This window comes from Ranitomeya imitator, chromosome 4 (assembly GCF_032444005.1).
Source record: "Ranitomeya imitator isolate aRanImi1 chromosome 4, aRanImi1.pri, whole genome shotgun sequence".
NCBI lineage: Eukaryota > Metazoa > Chordata > Amphibia > Anura > Dendrobatidae > Ranitomeya > Ranitomeya imitator.
Genome location: NC_091285.1, coordinates 510,698,242 through 510,718,527, shown reverse-complemented (window position 1 = coordinate 510,718,527; position 20,286 = coordinate 510,698,242). Strand labels below are relative to the sequence as shown.

Here is a 20,286-nt window from a genome sequence, read left to right as displayed (position 1 = left end):
ACCTCCGTCCTAGGTACCTGTGTGTGGTGGGAGGGCAGTGGGTGAGCGCACACCCCCGTCCTAGGTACCTGTGTGCAGTGGGAGGGCAGTGGGTGAGCGCACACCTCCGTCCTAGGTACCTGTGTGTGGAGTGGGAGGGCAGTGGGTGAGCGCACACCCCCGTCCTAGGTACCTGTGTGTGGTGGGAGGGCAGTGGGTGAGTGCACACCCTCCGTCCTAGGTGCAGGGCTGTCACCTGCGCTCGCACAGAATGGTGCATGTTCTCCGGTGCCGGTGCAGCTCCTGACCGCGATGATCACCGTGTTCTTCACTGCCCTCCCGGGGCTGCTGCTTCTCCCGCTGCTCATCAGCTTCATCTTCCCCTACATCTTCCAGGACATCGCCCACTTCATCACTGTGGTGCGCTTTGGCATCAGGGACAAGAAGCAGAGCACGCGGACCCCGCCGCACACGGTGGTGGACACGTTCCTGGAGCAGGTGGAGAAGTCTCCGGACAAGCCGTTCATCGTCTATCAGGAGGAGGTGTACACGTACTCCGAGATAGACCGGCTCAGCAACCAGGCGGCCCGGGCGCTGCGCAAACACGCGGGGGTGAAGTCTGGGGACTGCGTGGCCATATACATGAGCAATGCCCCCGCTTACATCTGGCTGTGGCTCGGGGTGGCGAAGCTGGGCTGTGCCCTGTCCTGCGTCAACAACAACCTCAGGTCCCAGTCCTTCCTGCACTGCTTCAGGTGCAGCGGGGCCAAGATCCTCCTGGCAGAGCCGGGTAAGTGAGTGCACCCCATGGCGAAAACCTCTGCCCTATGGAGCCAAGCTACACTGACAGCACATGGCTCTCCTGCTGCACCTCTGTTACTCTGCTATTACACCTCTGTTACTCTCCTATTATACCTCTGTTACTCTCCTATTACACCTCTGTTACTCTCCTATTGCACTTCTGTTACTCTCCTATTACACTTCTGTTACTCTCCTATTACACTTCTGTTACTCTCCCATTACACTTCTGTTACTCTCCTATTACACCTCTGTTACTCTCCTATTACACCTCTGTTACTCTCCTATTACACTTCTGTTACTCTCCTATTACACCTCTGTTACTCTCCTATTGCACTTCTGTTACTCTCCTATTACACTTCTGTTACTCTCCCATTACACTTCTGTTACTCTCCTATTGCACTTCTGTTACTCTCCTATTACACTTCTGTTACTCTCCTATTACACTTCTGTTACTCTCCTATTACACCTCTGTTACTCTCCTATTACACCTCTGTTACTCTCCTATTACACTTCTGTTACTCTCCTATTACACCTCTGTTACTCTCCTATTGCACTTCTGTTACTCTCCTATTACACCTCTGTTACTCTCCTATTACACTTCTGTTACTCTCCTATTACACCTCTGTTACTCTCCTATTACACTTCTGTTACTCTCCTATTGCACTTCTGTTACTCTCCTATTACACTTCTGTTACTCTCCTATTACACTTCTGTTACTCTCCTATTACACCTCTGTTACTCTCCTATTACACCTCTGTTACTCTCCTATTACACTTCTGTTACTCTCCTATTACACCTCTGTTACTCTCCTATTACACCTCTGTTACTCTCCTATTACACTTCTGTTACTCTCCTATTGCACCTCTGTTACTCTCCTATTACACTTCTGTTACTCTCCTATTACACCTCTGTTACTCTCCTATTACACCTCTGTTACTCTCCTATTACACTTCTGTTACTCTCCTATTGCACCTCTGTTACTCTCCTATTGCACCTCTGTTACTCTCCTATTACACCTCTGTTACTCTCCCATTACACCTCTGTTACTCTCCCATTACACCTCTGTTACTCTCCCATTACACTTCTTCTATAACACTTTTATTACACTTCTGTTGCTCTCCTATTACACTTCTTCTATAACACTTTTATTGCACGTCTGTTGCTCTCCTATTACACTTCTTCTATTACACTTTTATTACACTTCTGTTGCTCTCCTATTACACTTCTATAACACTTTTATTGCACTTCTGTAACTTTCCAATTACACTTCTTCTATAACACTTTTATTACACTTCTGTTGCTCTCCTATTACACTTCTTCTATAACACTTTTATTACACTTCTGTTGCTTTCTTATTACACTTCTTCTATAACACTTTTATTACACTTCTATTACTTTCCTATTACACTTCTTCTATAACACTTTTATTGCACTTCTGTTGCTCTCCTATTACACTTCTTCTATTACACTTTTATTGCACTTCTGTTAATCTCCTATTACACTTCTTCTATAACACTTTTATTACACTTCTGTTGCTCTCCTATTACACTTCTTCTATAACACTTTTATTGCACTTCTGTTGCTTTCCTATTACACTTCTTCTATAACACTTTTATTGCACTTCTGTTGCTTTCCTATTACACTTCTTCTATAACACTTTTATTACACTTATGTTGCTCTCCTATTACACTTCTTCTATAACACTTTTATTGCACTTCTGTTGCTCTCCTATTACACTTCTTCTATTACACTTTTATTACACTTCTGTTGCTCTCCTATTACACTTCTTCTATAACACTTTTATTACACTTCTGTTGCTCTCCTATTACACTTCTTCTATAACACTTTTATTGCACTTCTGTTGCTTTCCTATTACACTTCTTCTATTACACTTCTGTTGCTTTCCTATTACACTTCTTCTATAACACTTTTATTACACTTATGTTGCTCTCCTATTACACTTCTTCTATAACACTTTTATTGCACTTCTGTTGCTCTCCTATTACACTTCTTCTATTACACTTTTATTACACTTCTGTTGCTCTCCTATTACACTTCTTCTATAACACTTTTATTGCACTTCTGTTGCTTTCCTATTACACTTCTTCTATTACACTTCTGTTGCTTTCCTATTACACTTCTTCTATAACACTTTTATTACACTTATGTTGCTCTCCTATTACACTTCTTCTATAACACTTTTATTGCACTTCTGTTGCTCTCCTATTACACTTCTTCTATTACACTTTTATTACACTTCTGTTGCTCTCCTATTACACTTCTTCTATAACACTTTTATTGCACTTCTGTTGCTCTCCTATTACACTTCTTCTATTACACTTTTATTACACTTCTATTGCTCTCCTATTACACTTCTTCTATAACACTTTTATTGCACTTCTGTTACTTTCCTATTACACTTCTTCTATAACACTTTTATTACACTTCTGTTGCTCTCCTATTACACTTCTTCTATAACACTTTTATTGCACTTCTGTTTTACTTCTATTACATTCCTGCTATACTGTACTTCTATTACACTTTCATTTCACTTTGTTTGTTTTTTACTTGTATTACACCTCTATTGCTTTTCTTTATGCTTCTATTAGTTTTCTATAAGTTGATCTCCATAAAGCTAGTGCATTGACCTGGCCAGATCTCCTAATAAGAATCTTATAGCAGAGAGTGGAATATTCTCATGATTTCTGCATTAGATGAACCATGTCTGTCTGTCTTTTATATGTTTCTGTACCAGACTATACATTATAATCCAATGCAGAGCCCAGATTAAATGCTGTAGGTCGCCATCCTATTACTGTTTTATCTACTGATATTGGCCTTTTCATTATAACAGATCAGACTGGGGTACTACCTGCGGCTATCAGCCTGTTTACATTATACCATTACTAGTCATCATGAGCTATTGTCCGCTGTTATCAGCAGTTTCCTTTAATACCACGGGCACGTCAAAACGACACACGCAGACGCATCCGCGTACAACGCATGTCCCTGCATACCCAATGTTAAAGATAGGTACGCAGGCCACATGCACATCTATGCGGATCTGCAGGGAAGAAGTACGCAGCCCTACACAGAGCACCAAAATGCAAATGTGAACCCGGCCTTTGGCTATGCTCACACTATCAGTATCTGAAAGCCAAAACCAGGAGAGGCTCTTAGGGTACCGTCACACTAAGCGACGCTGCAGCGATACCAACAACGATGTCGATCGCTGCAGCGTCGCTGTTTGGTCGCTGGAGAGCTGTCACACAGACAGCTCTCCAGCGACCAACGATCCCGAGGTCCCCGGTAACCAGGGTAAACATCGGGTTACTAAGCGCAGGGCCGCGCTTAGTAACCCGATGTTCACCCTGGTTACCAGCGTAAACGTTAAAAAAACAAACACTACATACTTACCTTCAGCTGTCTGTCCTCCGGCGCTCTGCTTTCCTCTGCACTGTCAGCGCCGGTCAGCCGGAAAGCAGAGCGGTGACGTCACCGCTGTGCTTTCCGGCTGGCCAGCGCTGACACAGGATGCAGGAGGAGTGCAGAGAAGCAGAGCGCCGGGGACAGACAGCTGAAGGTAAGTATGTAGTGTTTGTTTTTTTAACGTTTACGCTGGTAACCAGGGTAAACATCGGGTTACTAAGCGCGGCCCTGCGCTTAGTAACCCGATGTTTACCCTGGTTACCAGTGAAGACATCGCTGGATCGACGTCACACACGCCGATCCAGCGATGTCAGCGGGAAGTCCAGCGACGAAATAAAGTTCTGGACTTTCCTCAGCGACCAATGATCTCCCAGCAGGGGCCTGATCGTTGGTCGCTGTCACACATAACGATTTCCTTAACGATATCGTTGCTACGTTTCAAAAAGCAACGATATCGTTAACGATATCGTTATGTGTGACGGTACCTTTAGGCTGTCAGTGTATGCAGCGGAGCTCCCAGCCAAGCTCTGCAGCGGCTGCATACACTGACAGCCTAAGAGCCTCACTTCCATTGTGTGGGGACTGGATAAACTTAAAGGGACACTGTCACCTGAATTTGGAGGGAACAATCTTCAGCCATGGAGGCGGGGTTTTGGGGTTTTTGATTCCTTACCCGCTGGCTGCATGCTGGCTGCAATATTGGATTGAAGTTCATTCTCTGTCCTCCATAGTACACGCCGTACTACGAAGGACAGAGAATGAACTTCAATCCAATATTGCAGCCAGCATGCAGCCAGCGGGTAAGGAAAGGGTGAATCAAAAACCCCAAAACCCCGCCTCCATGGCTGAAGATTGTTCCCTCCAAATTCAGGTGACAGTGTCCCTTTAAAAGGACTATCATTTCTATGTAGCATCTACTGAGCATTATAGGGACTTCTATCCCTCTACACTGCAATCTTCCTCTTGGCATTGTATTAACCCCTTTACCCCCAAGGGTGGTTTGCACGTTAATGACCGGGCCAATTTTTCAAATTCTGACCACTGTCCCTTTATGAGGTTACAACTCTGGAACGCTTCAACGGATCCCAGTCATTCTGACACTGTTTTCTCGTGACATATTGTACTTCATGATAGTGGTAAAAAATTTTTGATATTACCTGCGTTTATTTGTGAAAAAAATGGAAATTTGGCGAAAATTTTGAAAATTTTGCAATTTTCCAAATTTGAATTTTTATGCAATTAAATCACAGAAATATGTCCCAAAAAATACTTAATAAGTAACATTTCCCACATGTCTACTTTACATCAGCACAATTTTGGAACCAAAATTTTTTTTTGTTAGGGAGTTATAAGGGTTAAAAGTTGACCAGCAATTTCTCATTTTTACAACACCATGTTTTTTTAGTGACCACATCTCATTTGAAGTCATTTTGAGGGGTCTATATGATAGAAAATACCCAAGTGTGACTCCATTCTAAAAACTGCACCCCTCAAGGTGCTCAAAACCATATTCAAGAAGTTTATTAACCCTTCTAGTGCTTCACAGGAATTTTTGGAATGTTTAAATAAAAATGAACATTTAACTTTTTTTCACAAAAAATTTACTTCAGCTCCAATTTGTTTTATTTTACCAAGGGTAACAGGAGAAATTGGACCCCCAACGTTGTTGTACAATTTGTCCTGAGTACGATGATACCCTATATGTGGGGGTAAACCACTGTTTGGGCGCATGGGAGAGCTCGGAAGGGAAGGAGCGCCGTTTGGCTTTTCAATGCAAAATTGACAGGAATTGAGATGGGACGCCATGTTGCGTTTGGAGAGCCACTGATGTGCCTAAACATTGAAACCCCCAAATGACACCATTTTGGAAAGTAGACCCCCTAAGGAACTTATCTAGATGTGTGGTGAGCGCTTTTACCCACCAAGGGCTTCACAGAAGTTTATAATGCAGAGCCGTAAAAATAAAACAAAAATACTTTCCCCCAAAAATTATTTTTTTAGCCCCCAGTTTTGTATTTTCCTGAGGGTAACAGGAGAAATTTGACCCCAAAAGTTGTTGTCCAATTTGTCCTGGGTACGCTGATACCCCATATGTGGGGGGGAACCACTGTTTGGGCCAATGGGAGGGCTTGGAAGGGAAGGAGCGCCATTTGGAATGCAGACTTAGATGGAATGGTCTGCAGGCGTCACATTGCGTTTGCAGAGCCCCTAATGTACCTAAACAGTAGAAACCCCCCACAAGTGACCCCATATTGGAAACTAGACCCCCTAAGGAACTCATCTAGATGTGTTGTGAGAACTTTGAGCCCCCAAGTGTTTCACTACAGTTTATAACGCAGAGCCGTGAAAATAAAAAATCTTTTTTCTTTCCCACAAAAATTATTTTTTAGCCCCTAGTTTTGTATTTTCCCAAGGGTAACAGGAGAAATTGGACCCCAAAAGTTGTTGTCCTATTTGTCCTGAGTACACCGATACCCCATATGTTGGGGTAAACCCCTGTTTGGGCATACGGGAGAGCTCAGAAGGGAAGGAGCATTGTTTTACTTTTTCAACGCAGAATTGGCTGGAATTGAGATGGGACGCCATGTCACGTTTGGAGAGACCCTGATGTGCCTAAACAGTGGAAACCCCCCAATTATAATTGAAACCCTAATCCAAACACACCCCTTACCCTATTCCCAACAGTAACCCTAAGCACACCTCTAACCCTGACACACCCCTAACCCTAATCCCAACCCTATTCCCTTCCGTAAATGTAATCTAAACCCTAACCGTAACTTTAGCCCCAACCCTAACCCTAACTTTAGCCCCAACCCTAACTGTAGCCTTAACCCTAGCCCTAACCCTAACCCTAGCCCTAACCCTAATGGGAAAATGGAAATAAATACATTTTTAAAATTTTTCCCTAACTAAGGGGGTGATGAAGGAGGGTTTGATGTACTTTTATAGCGGGTTTTTCTAGCGGATTTTTATGATTGGCAGCTGTCACACACTGAAAGACGCTTTTTATTGCAAAAAAATACTTTTTGCATTACCACATTTTGAGAGCTATAATTTTTCCATATTTTGGTCCACAGAGTCATATGAGGTCTTGTGTTTTGTGGGACGAGTTTACGTTTTTATTGGTAACATTTTCGGGCACGTGACATTTTTTGATCGCTTTTATTCTGATTTTTGTGAGGCAGAATGACCAAAAACCAGCTATTCATCAATTTCTTTTGGGGGAGGCGTTTATACCTTTCCGCGTTTGGTAAAATTGATAAAGCAGTTTTATTCTTTGGGTCAGTACGATTACAGCGATACCTCATTTATATCATTTTTTTATGTTTTGGCGCTTTTATACGATAAAAACTATTTTATAGAAAAAATAATTATTTTTGCATCACTTTATTCTGAGGACTATAACTTTTTTATTTTTTTGCTGATGATGCTGTATGGTGGCTCAATTTTTGCGGGACAACATGACGTTTTCAACGGTACAATTGTTATTTATATCTGTCTTTTTGATCGTGTGTTATTCCACTTTTTTGTTCGGCGGTATGATAATAAAGCGTTGTTTTTTGCCTCGTTTTTTTTTTTTTTTTTTTTTTACACATTTGGAAACATTTTTTTTTACTTTTTTACTTTGTCCCAGGGGGGAACATCACAGATCGGTGATCTGACAGTTTGCACAGCACTCTGTCAGATCACCAATCTGTCTCAGAGCACTGCAGGCTTACCAAGCACCTGCTCTGAGGAGGCACTTGGTAAGCCACCTCCCTCCCTGCATGACCCGGATGCCGCGGCCATATTGGATCCGGGCCTGCTGCAGGGAGGGAGGTAAGAGACCCTCGCAGCAACGCGATCACATCGCGTTGCTGCGGGGGTCTAAGGGAAGCCCGCAGGGAGCCCCCTCCCTGCGCGATGCTTCCCTATACCGCCGACACACCGCGATCATGTTTGATCGCGGTGTGCCGGGGGTGGTCCGTGACCGCTCCTGGCACATAGTGCCAGATGTCAGCTGCGATAGGCAGCTGACACCCGTCCGCGACCGTCCGCGCTCCCCCTTGAGCGCGGCCGATCGCGTATGACGTACTATCCCGTCGGTGGTCATACGGGCCCACCCCACCTCGACGGGATAGTACGTCATATGGCAGAAAGGGGTTAAGCGATTCTGTGCTAAAGGCTCCAGAGGAGCCGAAACGTTGTTTTGTTAATATAATCGCTTCCACTGCATAATTCTGTTATGCTCCCTGATTTATTGTATGAATAAAATTGCAAGCTATTTGGAAAGATAATCCACAGAGTGTGCAGTAAATTTTCATAATCTATGTTTTGTGGACGGAACAGGACCATTCAAGTGGATTGGTCATTGAAAAAGAATGAACAGCACACAAATGCACATGCCATCCTAGTTGAAAAGCCTCCATTGGTTTCTATTGCATACAAGTATAAGAGGTAACATATTATTATTATTATTATTATTATTTACAGTATTTATATAGCACCATTAATGCCATGGTGCTGTACATTAGACTGGGTTACATCAAAATACAAATATCACTTACAATAAACAAAACTAACAATGACAGACTGGTACAGATGGAAGAGGACCCTGCCCTTGCGTGCTTACATTCTACAGGATTATGGGGAAGGAGACAGTAGGTCGGGGGTTGCGGTAGCTCCGATGGTGTTGAGTTGATCATTACAGGTTGTAAGCTTTTTTGAAGAGATGGGTTTTCAGGTTCCGTTTGAAGGATCCAAATGTGGTAGATAAACGGACTTGTTGGGGCACAGAATTCCAGATGATGGGGGGATATTCGGGAGAAGTCTTGGAGGCGATTGAGTGAGGAGCGAATAAGTGTGGAGGAGAGAAGGAGGTCTTGGGAGGACCAGGGATTACGTGAGGGAAGATATTGAGAGATTAGTTCAGAAATATATGGAAGAGAAAGGTTATGGATGGCTTTGTAGGTCAGTGTTAGTAGTTTAAACTGGATACCCTGGGAAATTGGGAGCAAGTGAAGGGATTTGCAAAGAGGAGAAGCAGGAGTGTAGCAAGGAGAGAGAGATTAATTAGTCGGGCAGCAGAGTTAAGGATGGACTGGAAGGGTGCGAGAGTGTTAGAGGGAAGGCCACAAAGGAGGATGTTGCAGTAGTTGAGGCAGGAGATGATTAGGGCAGGCACAAGCATTTTTGTAGAGTGAGGGTTGAGGAAAGGACGGATTCTGGAAATAATTTTGAGATGGAGGCGACAAGAGGTGGTGAGAGCTTGGATGTGCGGTTTGAAGACAGGACAGAGTCAAGGGTTACTCCGAGGCAGCGGATTACTGGAACAGGGGAAAGTGTAAATTAATTTATTGAAATAGATAGATCAGGTAGGGAAGGTATGCGAGATGGAGGAAAGATAATTAGTTCAGGTTTGTCCACATTGAGTTTGAGGAAGCGAGAGGAGAAGAAGGAAGATATGGCTGATTGACACTCTGGGATTCTGGAGAGCAGAGAGGTGACATCTGGGCCAGAGAGGTAGATCTGAGTGTCATCAGCATATAGCTGGTACAGGAAGCCATAGGACTTTGAGTTGTCCCAGGCCAAGGGTATAGATTGAGAAGAGAAGAGGTCCTACGACAGAGCTTGAGGGACACCAACAGAGAGGAGGCGAGATGAAGAGGTAGTATGGGAGTAGGAAACGCTAAATGTGCGGTTGGTAAGGTATGAGGAGATCCAGGATAGGGTAAGGTCTTTGACACCAAAGGAGGAGAGGATCTGTAGTAGGAGGCAGTGGTAAACTGTGTTGAAGGCAGAGGACAGGTCCAGCAGGAGGAATATAGAGAATTGTCTGTTAGCTTTGGCTGTAAGCAAGTCGTTCGTAAGTTTGTTTAGGGCAGTCTCAGTGGAATGGTGGGGACGGAAGCCAGATTCTAGCTTATCGAAGAACAAGTTAGATGCAAAGTGAGAGGAAAGTTCAGCGTGGACGTGCTGCTCAAGGAATTTGGAAGCAAATGAGCGCAAAGATATGGGGCGATAGCTGGACTTAGCGCTCGGGTCAAGGGAAGGCTTTTTTATGATAGGTGTGATTGTGGCATGTTTGAAAGCAGAGAGGAAGGTACCAGAAGTTAGTGGTAGGTTGAACAGATTGGATAGGGATGAGATAAGTGTAGTGGTGAGGTTGGAGAGTAGGTGGGATGGGATGGGATGGGGTCAAGTGTACAAGTGGTGAGGTGTGATTTGGAGAGATGAGCAAACTGTCCTTCAGTGATTTTGGACAGGAAAGTTATGGGGTTAGGGCATGGTCTGACAACAAAGACTTGCCTTGTATGATCTTTCTTATTTTTAAGGTACCTTCACACTGAGCAACTTTACAACGAGAGCGACAACGATCCGTGACGTTGCAGCATCCTGGATAGCGATCTCGTTGTGTTTGACACGCAGCAGCGATCAGGATCCTGCTGTGACATCGCTGGTTGTAGCTGAAAGTCCAGAACTTTATTTGGTCATCAGGTCGGCGTGATTCGTCATGTTTGACAGCAAAAGCAACGATGCCTGCAATGTTTTTTCACGGAGCTAACAACCAGCGAGAACGATAAGTACGTCACTGGATCGCTCCTGCATCGTTCTGGAGTTGCTGTGTTTGACGTCTCTACAGCGACCTAACCGACGCTCCAGCGATATAGTTTAGGTCAGATCGTTGTCTATATCGCTGGAGCGTCGCTAAATGTGACGGTACCTTTAAAGTGAGTGTCAAAGTCCTCAGCAGAGATTAGGGAAGTCGGAGGGGGCAGTGGGGGGTGGAGGAGGGAGTTAAAAGTGTTGAACAACTGTTTGGGGTTGTGGGATAAGGAAGATACAAGGGATGTAAAGTAGGCCTGTTTAGCAGAGGTGAGAGCTGATTTAAATGCAAGTGTTGCTTTTTTTTTAGTGTTAGTGACATCATCTTGCAAATGTGTTTTCTTACAACGCCGTTCTGCAGTTCTGGATACTTGCAGAAGCTTTTTAGTGATGTGATTGTACCAAGGTTGTCTATTGATTCGTCGCACTCTGCTATGCATGACGGGCGACCGAGTCGATGGCTGACGCCAGAGTGGTATTGTAGAAACTAGTGGCAGTGTATGTCTCGTGGAGTGAAGATATGGAGGACAGCGGTAGAATAGAGTCAGAGAGTGTGCAAGTGTCTAGATGTGTAAGGTTTCTGCGGGGGAGCGCATGTTGCTGGACATGGGTGACAGGTGTGGAGGACAGTGATGAGAAAGTGAGTAGATGGTGGTCAGATAGAGGGAGAGGGGAGGTGGTGAAGTTAGATAGGGAGCAGAAATGGGTGAAGACCAGGTCTAATGTGTGTCCGTCTGTGTGGGTGGCTGAGGAGGCTTCAGACTGGTGGGTGTCAATGGGGATGTTGAAGTCACCAATGATGATGGTGAGAATGTCAGCAGAGAGAAAGTGAAGAAGCCAGTTGGAGAATTGGTCAATAAAGGCAGTGGTCGGTCCCGAAGGTCGGTATATGATGGCCACTTGGAGGTTGGAGGGAGAGAAGATGCGGACAGAGTGGACTTCAAAAGAGGGGAGGATAATCGAGGGTAGAGGTGGGATTGTGTTAATGTTACAGTTGGAAGAAAGGAGAAGGCCCACTCCTTCACCATGTCTGTTGCCAGGGCGAGGAGTGTGGGTGAAGTGGAGGCCGCCGTAACATTGCGCAGCAGGGGAGGCTGTGTCAGAGGGTGTCAGCCATGTTTCGGTGAGGCCCAGGAAGGAAATATTACAAGAGGTAAAGAGGTTGTGAATCACGTGGAGTTCATTGCAGATGGAGCGGGCATTCCAGAGTGATCCAGAGAGAGGGAGCAGGGTGGTGGGCGTCAAGGGCATGGATTTGAGGTGGGCAAGATTTCGGGTGTTTATATTGGGTTGGGAGTGATAGAAGGGGATAATAATGGGAGGTATGAGATGTGGGGGTCCAAGATTGGGAGATATGTCACCAGCAGTGAGAAGCCGAGAGAGACAGAGCAGGTGGGAGAAGGAGAGTGGGCGCTTGTTTTGTGCTTTATTAGGAGAGATCTGAGGTTGAGGAGCAGTTCAGCGAAGAAGGTCAGGTGGGGAGGGAAGGAGAGATTATTACTTGGTTAGAGGGTGCTGGGGTTTGTGGATAGCAAAGGAAAGTGAGAAGTAATGGAGCCAAAACTGTTAGAGCGTATGTCAGCATGATGAGAATAAGTGTTGAGGGAAGAGAAATAAATTTAGTATATTTAATAACCGTGGTTACCTTCTGTTCACTTCTGGCTCATTTCTGGCATATATCTGCTATATCCTTTTAGAGACATCCTTATAGCTACAGACCATATGGATGGTATAAAGGAACACACAGACTAAAAACTGATTTAAAAAAAATCTACTTTTTTGTGGCCATGATAAAACAGTGACATGTAAATAAGGCCATATTAAATGACTCCTTTGCACCATAATGTATGTCTGGTCACCTTTATCATATTTTTTGCATGTGATGCTAGTTTTACTATATATTTGATGTCGTTCTATACTTTCATTATGTACCATTTCCCTGAAGAAGGGGCTGTTATGCCCTAAAAAGAGGTTTTTTTCTTACTAATATATCCCTGCGAGAATATTCCATCTTACTCTTATTGAGTTCTTACTTGAATCTTGGTCCAGGTCTTTTCTTCAGTATCAAATAGATATTAGTCTTTGTTGGACTAAGGTGTCTTTTTCTTTTTAACCAATTCATAAGGTGAGGGCACTTCTGCTATAGTATATGTGTGGAGGTCATGTATTTTTGGGGTTAATTACAAATACTATGATTATTTCTCTATGGAATATTGCATTGTTTTTGCATTGTTATATTTTACTTGCTAGAAAAAAGTATTTCCCCTCAAATATGATGTTAAGTCAACGTGGAACTCTACCATTAAGAAAAAAAAATTCTGATATACTTTTCCATGTAGGCAGAGTTGCATGTGGAAAATCTGCTATATATTTTAGTATCAGGATTATCAATGAGTTTTCACAAAACTCCATTCACATACTGCATGCAAAATCGGCATAGTCAGTGGACCAGGGCTGCAGATTTGAAATATGCGGCATGTCAATCAATTTATGGAGCAAGCAAAGAGGGAAAACTCCGGCAGATCCTTACCTTTCCTGCAATAAAGTCTGCAATAAAGTCCATAATGGTAATTACAGACATGTGAACGGCCCCATTTATTATAGGTAGCAGTGCTATGTGTGAACAACACGGATAGCACTCATACACAAAAAAACGTATGTCTGCATGTACACTAATTTTGCTCCATGATTCAGATCAAAATTTGGACATGTCTGCATGATTTTTGTAGCAGACACTAAATGTAATGGGAAAGTGTTCTATCCATGAAAACCATGGATAGAACACATACATGAAAAAACGATGTTTGAATGGGGTTTAATTAGAACGTACAGTACCTTGCAAAAGTATTCGGCTCCCTGGAACTTTTCAACCTTTTCCCACATATCATGCTTCAAACATAGATACCAAATGTAAATTTTTGATGAAGAATCAACAAGTGGAACACAATTGTGAAGTTGGACGAAATGTATTGGTTATTTTAAATTTTTTGCGGAAATTCCAAAACTGAAAAGTGGTACGTGCAATATTATTATTTTAATAATATTGCACGCACCACTTTTCAGTTTTGGAATTTCCACAAAAATTTAAAATAACCAATAAATTTCGTCCAACTTCACAATTGTGTTCCACTTGTTGATTCTTCATCAAAAATTTACATTTGGTATCTTTATGTTTGAAGCATGATATGTGGGAAAAGGTTGAAAAGTTCCAGGGAGCCGAATAGTTTCGCAAGGCACTGTAAATAGGATTGGGGATCTGGGCGGGCCCTCCTTCCCTCATGACATGTTCGTTGTCACGCTACTGGCCGAAGACCAGTGATTCACTCACCAAAAATGACCACATAGTGATTGTAAAGCTTTCCAGTTAAAAATATAGTAAAGTAGAATTCATTTGTTTATTACTGTGCCATGAATTAGAATGTGTAAGGAAAGGGTTATTATCCACAACTACACCACAGGATAATATTGGCAACAGGCTTGTTGTAGCGGCAGCTAATTAAAATAGGTGCCCCCAGACTAAATAGAGTCCTGTGGGATCTAGAAACTTGGGACATTTTAACTGTTTATCGGCTTAGCTGCCATCACGTATCTGTTGAAAGCCTGACTATATAGTGAACATTTGTTTTCAGTGAGGTAGATGGATGAGAAAAAGGGGCTGAGAAGTGTTAAATCATTACACTATAAGGCCACGCTCCCACATTTAGTATTTGGTCAGTGTTTTACCTCAGTATCTGTAAGCCAAAACCAGGAGTGGGTGATAAATACAGAAGTGGTGACGTTTTTCTATTACACTTTTCCTCTGATCGTTACACTCCTGGTTTTGACTGACGAATACTGAGGTAAAATACTGACCGTGTGAACATGGCCTGAGGCTACATTGACAGGACCACATATTTGGTCCGAGTTCTTCCCTTGGATCAAACTGATATCACACAGACAGAACTATGACCGACGTTATTCATATTGGCTATTCAGAAGACAGTTGTTTTACACAGATCGAATGTCTATGAGAAAAAAATCTAAGCATGCACTGGTCTTTCCCATATTTTGGATGAGACTTGCGTATTCAAGTCAATGAGTGCGTTAAACAAATCTAATCCCATACAGACATGCGCGACAATCGGACTTCACTTTTTTTTTTTCCATGGTCTCATTGACTTGCATGGGTGGCTGTGATTCAATAATCAGATCCTACTGCGGCAAACTGCAATTATTTTCCTAAGGCCAGCTCTTGAGAACGGCAAAAGATGCATAAATTTAGTACAGTCGCCAATTGTGATAAAATCATGCACATTTTCAAAGATTTTTGTGCCAGAAAATTGCTCCGAAGCTTTGATGTATAAGACCCCTGAGTTTTTGAGGAGCTTTTCATTCAAAATCCTTTTCAAATGCTGCTTCAAAAATGCTTGGAAAAACACTTTCTTTTCATTTGCATGAGAAATAGACTTTGAAGAAAAATGTGCATGAGACTACTTTAGCTGATCTTGATGGAATCTGCTCAGCTGCTCACTGGCTTTTCAAAAGGCTCCAAAAATGTTTAAAGAAAAAAAAACTTTAAACAATTCAGGAAAAGAACAACCCTTCCGCTTGAACAAACCCCTCCACATTATGAACAAAGCCTAATATCTCCTTACCTGCAGTATTTGTGCTGTATAATATGTCCTATACTTTCTTCCGTAACCAAACGATTATCTTCTTCAGCACCTGTAACAATTTTTTTATTCCTCACTGTGAAATGTTTTGGGCAATATTATATGTAAAGATTTACGGTATTTCCCTTTCTCAGACATACAAACACATTAGGGCTAACTTCCTAGAAAACCAATGAACCCATTGAGGGGCAGATATATCATTGGTGTAACCTATTCTGCCTCATAGGGGCCCAAGAGGAAAGGGGACCCAACTCTACTTCCAAAGCAGCAAACAGTTTCTGTTATAAACAGAATTATTAGTCTGCAAAGAGCCTATATAGTGTTCCTGCACAGGGGCCCTTTTCTGTCTATGTCCACCACTGACCCCATTAGAATGTTTTTGCAGTGTTAGGCCGGTTTCACACTTCCTGATACTTCCGTTTTTTCCAGAACCGGAGATGTCCGTGTGTTGCAACTGTGTGCCGCATCAGTACCACACGGATGGCCACCAGGGAAGAAGCGCTACAGTAAGCGCTGTTTCCCGGCGCCGGGTGCTGGAGACGCTCTGCGAGCAGAGGAGAATGATGAGAGTTGCCACACATGTGCCGCAAGTATTACATTCACAACACACGGACACATGGATATCTCCGGTACCGGTTTTTCTGGTACTGGAATTATCAGGACATGTGAAACCAGCCTAATTCAGTATACCTACAGAGGGTGTACTGTCTTTAATACAGTTTCCAATATAAAATCATATTCTAGACATGAAAATATGATTCATGGGCTTATGTATTGTTGTTTTTTATTTAAATTTTTTTTATAAATCTTTATCACATTACAGTTACACTTTAGCACAATACTAAACCACGTTAATTTACAATCAGATATCTACAGGATCCGCCATGTTCCCACACAATTATGGTACTTTTTTATTTTTCTTTTATTGCTCTAAATAGTGATTATTGTACTATAGCGCTGACTTAGCTGTCAAAGCATCTGTCTGTCATGTGAGGGGAGAACACTTACTGTAATGTTTTTTCCTGACAAAGTAACTTGAAGCTCTAGGGTCCCAATGCAAAGTGCCGTATATACACTGTGTGTACAATTATTAGGCAATTTTTATTTTTGATGACTAATTCTACTATTAAACAACCACAGTGGTGTTGATCAATCCAAAAATTTAATAAATCTGAAACCTGAATATTTAAGAAAGTAAAAATGAAGTTTTGTCTTTCATAGTAGAATATCTATGTGTGCAAAGTAATTGGGCAATTACTAGTATGCAGTATTATTATGCAAATAAATGAAAAATGTATATTTCCCATCACAATTGTTTATCTTCATATTTTAGTGAGTGTTACGTGTTACGAAACCACTCAGCACCCAGAATATGTTGTGCAGTTATATGTATGTATAATAGGTTCCATGTGAGATGCATGTCCCTAATCCATCAGCCCACAGGCTGCTCCCCTGGGCAGAGGGGACACGATATTCCCCTTTTGTCCGCCCACCCCCCCCCACCTTTGTAATTCCCACAGTAAATATCGGCAGGCTCCGGCCACCTGCGGCTATTGTATTGTGTGTCTGGCCTGCCGCTTTTCTATTGGCCTGCCCTCTGTATCTGTGTTATATATTCTGTGTCCTGTGAGTAAAGTGTTGTCAGACTGGAAATACGTGGAGAAGCAGTGATCTTTTATATGCGCCCATGTAACCAAGGAATTCCAGCCAGCGTCCTTCATTCAGACTCCAGCCAAAGCAGAGTGGACCGCCGGAAACACGGGGTGGTACTGAAAGAGGTACCCCAGATTGGTAGACCCCGTTACAGTGAGAATAACCAAACAACTCAAAATGTACAAAAATTTAATTCTGACATCTAAAATAAAATATCAGTAACCAATATTGCCTCTTTTCTTTTTAATAACAGTCAAAAGTCTTCCAACAATGGAGAGTGTCAGTTTCTTAATCAACTTTTTGGGCAGCACCAACCACAGCCCCCAAGAGAGGTGACTGTTTTTCTTCACTGTACATTTCCCGTTTAAGAAGGGCCCACATATTCTCAATATGGTTCAGGTCAAGTGACTAAGGGGCTATGTGATTATTTTTTCATCTTTTAAGGCCTTTACTGGCATCCAATTAGTTGAGTACTTCGATGCTGTGATGGAGCATTGTCATGTATAAAAATCATGGTTTCCTTGGAAGATCTATTTCTTCCTGTTTTTCCCTGTTTTTAAGTCTATCTTCACTCCTTAAGGGTCCAAATAGCTCATCTATAGCACCAGCACATAGCAGTATCCCACCTCCACCTTACTGTTGCCTGAGTCGAAGTGGAAAACTGTGATCATTACTAATCCCGCCATGGGCCCGCCCATTCATTGTCCATCGAGAGTCACTCTCTTCTCATCAGTCCTTTTAAACCTTTGAAAAATTTGTCTTCATATACTTATTGTCCCAGTCTTGACATTTCCTCTTCTGTGTCTTGTTCAGTGGTGATCGTGTTTCAGTCTCCCTTACCTTGGCCATGTCTCTGACCACTGACTGAACATCTTGTACTTCATTGACATCTTGTACTTCATTGACACCTTGTGCTACATTGACCCTTTGAAATAAAACTTTGGACATTCCCTAATATCTTAGCAATTTCAAGAGTGCTGCGTCCCTCTGTAAGACAACAGTTTTTGAGTTTTCAGAGTCAGTTAAATCTCTTTGAGCCTGTTTTGCCTCAGGAAAACACCATGCTTAATATTTCTGCACACTTTGATAGGTAGTGATATCATTAGATCTCACCCTCCTCATTACACAAATTTATACAACTTGGACTTTGAAAATGTGTATAAAATGATGATATGGTCAAAGTACTGACTTGCCTAATACGGTAATTGTGCTGACAGTGTGTTAAGGACCCTCTTCTGCAATTTATGATAATCTCATTTATAATAATGGTTTCTTCCTATTTGACAGAAGGGCCTTTGGGCCACCTTAGCCACTAGGGTCTGTGTGTGGGTAAGGTTTCTGCCCCCCACCATAGCTATGCTATGCTTCTGACCAAGGCATTCTCTGTCAGGGCAGAAATTGACTGGTGACTTCTCCCCTATATCAGTTCTGCTGGTATAAATTGTGATTGCAAAATGTAATTTCTGTGGTGAAATTTATATGGAAAAAGGAGCTTTGGATTAGGTTCATTCCACTCTGTATGTTATCTTGATGGCAGCACATGGTGTCCCAATGCAGCTCCGCAACACCTTTTTAATTAGTATTACCTTCATGGCAGCATGTCAAATGACTGTGAGACATTAAAGCTTGGTGCCCTGTCGGGATGATGTGTTGGAACATGACAGAACACACCATCAAATTACATTTCCACTAGTTTTTTAAAAATCTCTTCCCTTGAAGTATTTTACCATCACGCATAATTACGAAACCAGCAAAATGAAATGACGAAAGTGAAGTTTTAGGAAATAATGTGACAACTAATATAAAATATTCTTTAGATGGAATGGTGACCCGTCCACATTTTTACACACCTTCTACTCACTTGTGTTATTTAGGATCTAGGTCATGTAACCTCCATTCTTAAAACAAGCCTGGTTAAGCTGGTCCTCCTCTATTATTAGTCAAGACCGGCTTACCTTTCTCCAAGATGTTGCTTTCCCATATACAGCACTATAGTTTACAGTTTAACATTCACAACATTGTTGTCAGAAATAGTGTGTCCACATGTTCTGTACATATTAGGTCATGTGTGATGTCAAGTGACCTTCTACCTCCCATGTAAAAGAACACAAAATCTGCTCTCTGAATCCCAAATATGCTTCTATCCAACAGTTGCTCAAGTTTTCTGGTTGTAGTCATTGAATGGAAAACTTCATTGTTTATTTCAGATGGTCCTTTCCCCTCTGTACCAGTCTGTCACTGTAAACTTGTTTACTGTAAGCGATAGCTATAACTCTGTATGTAACCCCTTTCTCATGTACAGCACCATGGAAGTAATGGTGCTATATAAATGAAAAATAATAATAATAAATCTGTCATGGGATGAGCATGCAGGCACATTGCTTATTAGAAGAGATTCTCCCTGCGTTTAGCATGTACGCCAAAATAGGCCCCCAATATACACGGTAAACTTGGGCATATGGCTCTATTCCCAAATGGAGGTCAAAAGAGTATTCGTCAGTATAGAAAAGGTATTAAATAGTATATGGATGACAGATGACATTTTCTGGCGTCCATCACAGTTGTCGATGTAACGGGGACATAATAAGCCTTTTCAATAGCTTTTCATATCATGTACGCTAAATTATAGAATTTGGGTGATGGATGCGTTAAACACAAAATTACTATTGAGGCTACATTTGCATCCATTTAACCAATATTTAATAAAATAGATTACAATGTATCTACTAAACAGATCCCTTATTTGTCTATTGGTGACTGATACCACAGCTCATGTTTAACATGTACGGTACTTTTAGTGCTTCTAGCTGAGACCAAAAACACCATGTTAACCCAGCCTGACTTTAATGAGCTGCAAGTCATTGGGGACCATCTGTATAAAGGACTAAAGCTAGAATACTACTTTAGAGAGGTAAATTAAATAGTAATTGCTAAGGAGAGCCACCATACAGTCTCCTGCCCAAGCTGCAGGCAGGAAGGTTGTGCACTGCAGAAAGTATTCTGTAGTTTTGTGGATGTTTCTGATGACAATGGAGTGTTGCAGGTTCTGAAAAATGGATCTGGTGTGGCGGTTTTTCCATGATCGAGACAGGATTTGAATGTTTTGATGTGCTCTATTGAGCTTTTTAGTCTTTAGATACAGGTTATTTGACATTTCACTCCTGGGTTTCAGTGTGTTCACTACCTG

General features: G+C 42.2%; 1 protein-coding gene across 1 annotated transcript in view; it reads left to right on the top strand.

Annotated features, from left to right (window-relative positions):
- The first annotated feature begins 203 nt into the window (after positions 1-203).
- SLC27A2 (solute carrier family 27 member 2) overlaps positions 204-20,286 on the top strand; it is an 84,857-nt gene continuing 64,774 nt past the window's right edge. Inside the window, exon 1 of the mRNA XM_069766076.1 lies at positions 204-769. Coding sequence (XP_069622177.1) covers positions 292-769 — 478 coding nt within the window. The 5' untranslated portion in view covers positions 204-291. The remainder of the gene's footprint in view (positions 770-20,286) is intronic.